The following is a 7,630-nucleotide window of genomic DNA, read 5'->3' on the forward strand; positions in this document are numbered from 1 at the left end:
CCCCCTTGAAAAGGAATTGACCTCAATTCAGCTAGGCCATCGTCATCCAAGTAAGGAGAGAGATCACCAACATTGAAAGTGGCGTGAACACCATAATCACCGGGAAGTTCAACCTTGTAAGCATTGTTGTTGACTCGACCCACAATCTTGTAAGGACCTTCCGCTCTAGGCATGAGTTTATTCTTTCGTTTGCTTGGAAAGCGCTCCTTTCTCAAATGCACCCAAACCAAGTCTCCAACCTCAAACACCCTTGGCTTCTTATTCTTGCTTGACTTGCGTTTATGGCTGCATTCACGGCTTCAATTCTTGCACGAACTTGCTCATGGAGCTTCAACATTGCTTTCAACTTGGACTCGGCATCTTTATGCACCAACTCATCTTTAGGCAACGGAATTAAATCCAAAGGAAGATAAGGACTAATACCGTATACAATTTCAAATGGCGAGTGACCCGTAGCATGAGTAGGCGACCTGTTATAAGCAAATTCGGCATGAGAAAGCTTGAGATCCCAATCCTTTTGTGTCTTGCTCACAAGCCCACGCAACAAGGTACCCAAAGTTCGATTTGTGACTTCGGTTTGCCCATCCGTTTGAGGATGGTGAGAGGTACTAAACAGCAACTTGGTACCCACTTTCATCCATAATGTATTCCAAAAGTAGCTCAAGAATTTAGAATCCCGATCCGACACAATAGTCTTTGGAATGCCATGTAGTCTCACAATTTCCCGATAGTATAAATCAGCCACATTAGAAGCATCATCGGTTTTATGGCAAGCAACAAAATGAGCCATCTTGGAAAAACGATCAACCACCACCATGATAGCATCCTTACCACGTTGAGTGCGTGGCAAAGCAACAATGAAATCCATTGAGACATCATCCCTAGGTCTAACCGGAATTGGTAAAGGAGTATACTCGCCCGGTTTGAACTTGCTCTTCGATACTTGACAAGTAACACACTTACCCACGACATTGTGAACATCTTTTTGCAATCGTGGCCATAAGAAATGTTCTTTCAAAATCTCCACGGTCTTTGCCACTCCGAAATGGCCAGCCAACCCTCCACCGTGAGCCTCCCTTACAAGTAGTTCCCGGATAGGATGCTTAGGAACACAAAGTCGATTTCCTTTAAAAAGAAAACCGTCTTGAATCAAATACTCTCCCTTAGCTCCTGATTTGCACTCAAGATATATTGCACCAAAATCTCCATCTTCAACATAGTAATCTTTCAAAGCCCAAAAGACGAACATCAAGTGTGGACAGCAAAGTATAACGGCGTGATAAAGCATCGGCTACAACATTACTCTTCCCATCTTTATATTTGGATGAAAAGTGAAATGATTGTAAGAATTCAACCCATTTTGCATGCCTATGGTTCAACTTCTGCGGCCCATTGATATACTTCAAGGATTCATGACCGGAATGCAATATGAAATGGTTAGGATGGAGATAGTGACTCCAATGATCAAGAACCCGGACAATAGCATAAAATTCCTTATCATAAGTGCAATAATTCAATCGAGCTCCTCCCAATTTCTCTGAAAAATAGGCTATAGGTCTTTTCCCTTGAATCAAAACAGCACCTATACCTACGCCACTAGCATCGCACTCAACCTCGAATGGTTGGGAAAAATCAGGTAACGCCAAGATAGGAGCGGTACACAACCGTTCCTTAATCAGTTCAAAAGCTTGTTTAGCAGCCATACCCCATTCAAACCCGCCCTTCTTCAAACACTCCGTAATAGGGCTGGTTATGGTGCTAAAATTACGAATGAATCGTCAATAAAAAGAAGCAAGCCCATGAAAAGATCGTACCTCACTAACTGTTTTAGGCTCCGGCCATTATCGAATTACTTCGATTTTTGATTGATCAACCGATACACCATCTTTGGACACCACGTATCCCAAGAACACCACGCTCTCCACAAGAAAAGAGCACTTCTCTCGCTTCCCATAAAGTTTCTGATTTCGCAAGGTTTCGAACACTTGTCTCAAATGTTCAAAATGCTCATCAATACTCCTGCTATACACCAAAATATCGTCAAGATAAACCACAACAAATCTGCCCAAAAAGGATTTAAGTACCTCATTCATCAATCTCATGAAGGTACTTGGATGGGTAAGACCGAATGGCATGACGGTCCATTCATACAATCCATGCTTCGTTTTAAAAGCCGTCTTCCATTCATCACCCTCACGCATCCGAATCTGATGGTAACCACTTCTAAGGTCGATTTTTGAGAAGATAACCGAACCATGAAGCTCGTCAAGCATATCATCAAGTCTCGGTATTGGAAAGCGATATTTGATGGTTATGTTGTTTACAGCCCGGCTATCAACACACATACGCCATGAACCATCTTTCTTTGGTACGAGTAACACCGGAACAGCACAAGGACTCATACTCTCACGCACATAGCCCCTCTCCATCAATTCATCAATTTGCCTTTAGAGTTCTTTTGTTTCTTCCGGATTACATCGATAAGCAGCTTTGTTTGGAAGAGTTGAGCCCGGAATAAGATCAATTTGATGTTCATTGCCTCGAAGAGGAGGCAAACCAGCGGGTAATTCATCGGGAAACACATCCCCAAACTCCTCAAGCAAATCGTCAATTGTGTTATGTTCCTGCAAAACAACATTAGCACTCGAATTTTCTTTAGCAACAATCAAATAAACTTGCTCTCCATGATCAATGGCACGCTCCACATCCCGTTCTCCAATCAACATAGCAGCATGGGCCTTTGCTTTCGGTTTTGAACCCAAAGCACGGACAGCTTGTGGTGACATTGGTTTAAGCACAATTCGTTTCCCTTTGTCTTTCAACTCATACTCATTACTCATCCCTCTATGCAACTCATCCCGGTCATATTGCCATGGTCTACCCAACAAAATATGACAAGCATCCATGGGAATAACGTCACACAACACCTCATCGACATAGGAACCCATAACCAAACCAACCCGGGCCTGTTTTGTCACCTTAACGCTACTACCATCATCTAGCCAATGTACTGCATATGGGTGTGGATGTTTAGTAGTCACAAGACCCAATTTTGACACCATTTCAGTAGAGGCCGCGTTGGTACAACTACCCCCATCGATAATTAGACTACACCACTTATCATTTACCCGACACTTGGTATGAAACAACTGATTTCTTTGTTCCGAATCAGTAGGTAAAGTCTTTACTTGCAAGGTTCGCAAAACCAGATTTGTGTCATAAATTGGTGCCTCATAGTCCTCTACTAACTCGTTTTTTTCCTCCCCTTCATTGAAACTAAACAGTTCACCCAATTGTTCCTCCTCGGGCAACAACTCGTCCCTACACTCTACCGCCTCTCTCAAGGTCACGACTCTTTTGTTTGGACACGTACTTTGGTAATGACCGAAACCTTGACATTTGAAACAACGGACTTTGGACAGATTGGTCTCCTTGGCCGTGGTCCTAGGGGTAGCATTTGAGGATGCCGTGGCTTTGCTAGGACTCACAAACGAACTACTAGGTGTTTCGGTTTTGGGGTTTGTTTCAGTTTTGGTCCATGATTTGTTCTTTCCCGAATCTGAACTCGACCCTCCCCCATATTTAGACTTACCTTGTGACTCCACTTACAAACAAAGACCACAAAGAGTATCAAAATCAGAATATGGGTATAACTCAACGGAACTAGCAATATTATAATTCAATCCACGCAAAAATCTCGACATTTTCTGCTCTTCTACTTCCTCTAATTCACCCATCAAACATAAGTTTTCAAATTCATCAATATATTCACTAACACTTAATTTTCCTTGTCTCAAATCAGCAATCTTATGATATGTAGCTAACCTATGGGTCGTTGGCACATACCTTTTACGAAGTTTACATTTCATAGACTCCCAAGAATCTATCTTCTCCTTTCCCGCGCGCACTCTCTTGGCCTTCAACCCTTCAAACCAACGAGATGCTCCTTTGCTTAATTTCAGAATTGCATACTTGCATCTTTTCTCATCATCCAATTCCTTGAAATCAAACATACGATCTATCTTCCGTTCCCACTCCAAGTATGCCTCGGGATCAGCCCCTCCAACGAACTCAGGTAGTTCGTTAACTTTGAACGGTTCAGCCACCCTTTCAAAACGCCTTAGCTGCCACCTATCATCCCTTTCTTGCACGTTTCTCAAGGCATCACGGAGTTGCTGCAAAAAGTTAGGATTATCAAAATCCATCAATAAAAAAGGATCAAGAGCTGAAGCTCTGATACCACAAATGATACGAATAGAGCAGCGGAATAAAGGACGTTTTGGACAGTGCAGAGGATTGTTCGTACTAGGTACGCGCAGACCTGAAACTGATTAACTTAAAGAACAAAAGATAAAATTTGACGGACTGTTTTTGGCGAATCGAACGTACTAGGTACGACCCGTTCTGGTTTTTGTGAATAAAAGGGATAGTGTTTGAACAAACAAGACCTATTACTTGATCAAGGTGAGTGAGACCAAGACCTATTGATCTACAACTCGAAAGTTTAATTGAAATCGCGTTTCAACCAAACCAGTTTTGTTTCCAAGCAAGAAACGATTTTAACACAAGTGTTTTTACTGAAATTTCTGGTAGATTTATTCAAGCAAATGAAGGCCTTATATAGCCCTCCAAGCAGCCGTGCAAAGCCAAGCAAAGTGAAGAGTTAGTCATTCACTCTTCACTTAATTACAATCATTAAGACTCCTAGTTCAATGAACTTAGACAACCATAAATTAGACGTGAAATGTAAAGCTAAAAACGTGAAATTGGTCCGTCCTCCTTGGATTGCGTGCCTTCCCCATCAGCTCCCATGTTCCACACTTAGTAAATTAACAAAAGAAGGATAATTGTAGCTCCTAGGCTGAAAATTACGGACCAACATCAGACCTTCCCCTTGAGTGTTCATAACCAACTCGTCCAGCCCATCAACTAACTCCGAGTCACTAGCTTGGTTCGCATCACAACGAGACACAAGGACTAACAAACAAGGACAAATGGTTCACACAACGAGTCACATGGACTAATGAACAAGTACAATTGTTTAATACAATGGCTCATAAGGACTAATGAACAAGGATAAATTGTTTACACAACGGTTCACAAGGACTAATGAACAAGGACAAATTGTTCACACAACGAGTCACATGGACTAATGAACAAGTACAATTGTTTAACACAACGAGACACAAGGACTAATGAACAAGGACAAATGGTTCACACAACGAGTCACATGGACTAATGAACAAGTACAATTGTTTTAACACAACAAGTCACAAGGATTAATGAACAAGGACAAATGGTTTACACAACGAGTCACAAGGGCTAATGAACAAGGATAAATGGTTCACACAACGAGTCACGTCGACTAATGAATAAGTACAATTGTTTAACACAACGAGTCACAAGGACTAACGAACAAGGACAAATGGTTCAGAAAATGAATCACATTTATTAATAAACAAGGACAAATGGTTCACACAATGAGTCACAAGGACTAACGAACAAGGACAAATGGTTCACACAACGAGTCACATGGACTAATGAACAAGTACAATTGTTTAACACAACGGCTCATAAGGACTAATGAACAAGGATAAATTGTTTACACAACGAGTCACAAGAACTAATGAACAAGGACAAATGGTTCACACAACGAGTCACATGGACTAATGAACAAGTACAATTGTTTAACACAACGAGACACAAGGACTAATGAACTAGGACAAATGGTTCACACAACGAGTCACAAGGACTAATGAACAAGGACCAATGGTTAAGGCACCTAGTCAGAAGGACTAATGAACAAGGACAAAAGGTTAGCACAATAATTCACATTTATTAATAAACAAGGACAAATGGTTCACACAACGAGTCACAAGGGCTAATGAGCAAGGACACATGGTTCACACAACGAGTCACATGGACTATTGATGCGAACCAAGCTAAGGACCATGACTCTAATGACCATGACTCAGAGTTGGGTAATGAGCTGGACGAGTTAGTTGTGAACACTCAAGGTGAAGGTCTGATGTTGGCTCGTAATTTTCAACCGATGGGTTCCAATTCTCCTTCCTTTGTTACATACGTTGCTAAGTATGGTTTAGAGGAGCTGATGGTGGCACGTTTACCAAGGAGAGGACGGACCAATTTCACGTTTTTAGCTTGACATTTCAGATTATGTTTTACAATAAAATGTTAGTCTAATTTATGGTTGTCTAAGTTCATTGAACTAGGAGTTTTAATGATTGTAATTAAGTGAAGAATGAATGACTAACTCTTCACTTTGCTAGCCTTTTGCACGGCTCAATGGGGCCATATAATGCCTTCATTTGCTTGAATAAAATATCTAAGAAATTTCAGAAAAACTTGTGTTTACAAAATCATTTCTTGCTTAGAAACAAAACTGGTTTTGATTAGGACGCGATTCTAATTAAAATTCTCGAGTTGTTGATCAATAGGTCTTGATCTCACTCACCTTGATCAAGTAATAGGTCTTACTTGTTCAAAACACTATCCTTTATTCACAAAAACCAGAACGGGTCGTACCTAGTACGTTCGGTTCGCCAAAAACAGTCCGTTAGTTTTTATCTTTTGTTCTTTAAATTGATCGAGGTTCAGATCTGCGCGTACCTAGTACTAATAAGCAGTCCTCCTGACCTTTGTCCAAATCATTCTTAATTCCATTTGCTCAATTCGTATCATTTGTGGTATCGAGCTTCGGCTCTTGATCCTTATTTATCTATAGATTTTGATAACCCTAACTTTTTGCAGCAACTCCGTGATGCCTTGAGAAACGTACAAGAAAGGGATGATAGGTTGCAGCCAAGGCGTTTTGAAAGGGTGGCTGAACCGTTCAAGGTTAACGAACTACCTGAGTTCGTTGGAGGGGCTGATCCCGAGGCCTATTTGGAGTGGGAACGGAAGATAGATCGTATGTTTGATTTCAAGGAATTGGATGATGAGAAAAGGTGCAAGTATGCAATTCTGAAATTAAGCAAAGGAGCATCTCTTTGGTTTGAAGGGTTGAAGGCCAAGAGGGTGCGCGCGGGGAAGGAAAAGATAGATTCTTAGGAGTCTCTGAAACGTAAACTTCGTAAAAGGTATGTGCCAACGACCCATAGGTTAGCTACATATCGTAAGATTGCTGATTTGAGACAAGGAAAATTAAGTGTTAGTGAATATATTGATGAATTTGAAAACTTATGCTTGATGGGTGAATTAGAGGAAGTAGAAGAGCAGAAAATGTCGAGATTTTTGCGTGGATTGAATTACAATATTGCTAGTTCCGTTGAGTTATACCCATATTCTGATTTTGATACTCTTTGTGGTCTTTGTTTGAAAGTGGAGTCACAAGGGAAGTCTAAATATGGGGGAGGGTCGAGTTCAGATTCGGGAAAGAACAAATCATGGACCAAAACTGAAACGAACCCCAAAACCGAAACACCTAGTTGTTCGTTTGTGAGTCCTAGCAAAGCCACGACATCTTCAAATGCTACCCCTAAGACCACGGCCAAAGAAACTAATCTGTCCAAAGTTCGTTGTTTCAAATGTCAAGGTTTCGGTCATTATCAAAGTACGTGTCCAAACAAAAGAGTCGTGACCTTGAGAGAGGTGGTAGAGTGTAGGGATG

At 41.2% G+C, this 7,630-nt stretch overlaps 1 protein-coding gene across 1 annotated transcript; it reads right to left on the bottom strand.

The window, feature by feature from the left end:
• Window positions 1–2,447: 2,447 nt before the first annotated feature.
• Window positions 2,448–3,062, bottom strand: LOC141602219 (uncharacterized). The gene has a single exon (XM_074422523.1). It carries the CDS (start codon window positions 3,060–3,062, stop codon window positions 2,448–2,450), a length of 615 nt encoding a protein of 204 aa, XP_074278624.1.
• Between the last annotated feature and the right edge of the window lie 4,568 nt (window positions 3,063–7,630).

Source organism: Silene latifolia, chromosome 9, assembly GCF_048544455.1.
Source record: "Silene latifolia isolate original U9 population chromosome 9, ASM4854445v1, whole genome shotgun sequence".
Taxonomy (NCBI): Eukaryota; Viridiplantae; Streptophyta; class Magnoliopsida; order Caryophyllales; family Caryophyllaceae; genus Silene; species Silene latifolia.

Bases quoted from the DNA above. Each gene is read 5' to 3' on its own strand.
- LOC141602219 (XM_074422523.1), bottom strand. From the start codon at position 3,062: ATGGTGTCAAAATTGGGTCTTGTGACTACTAAACATCCACACCCATAT.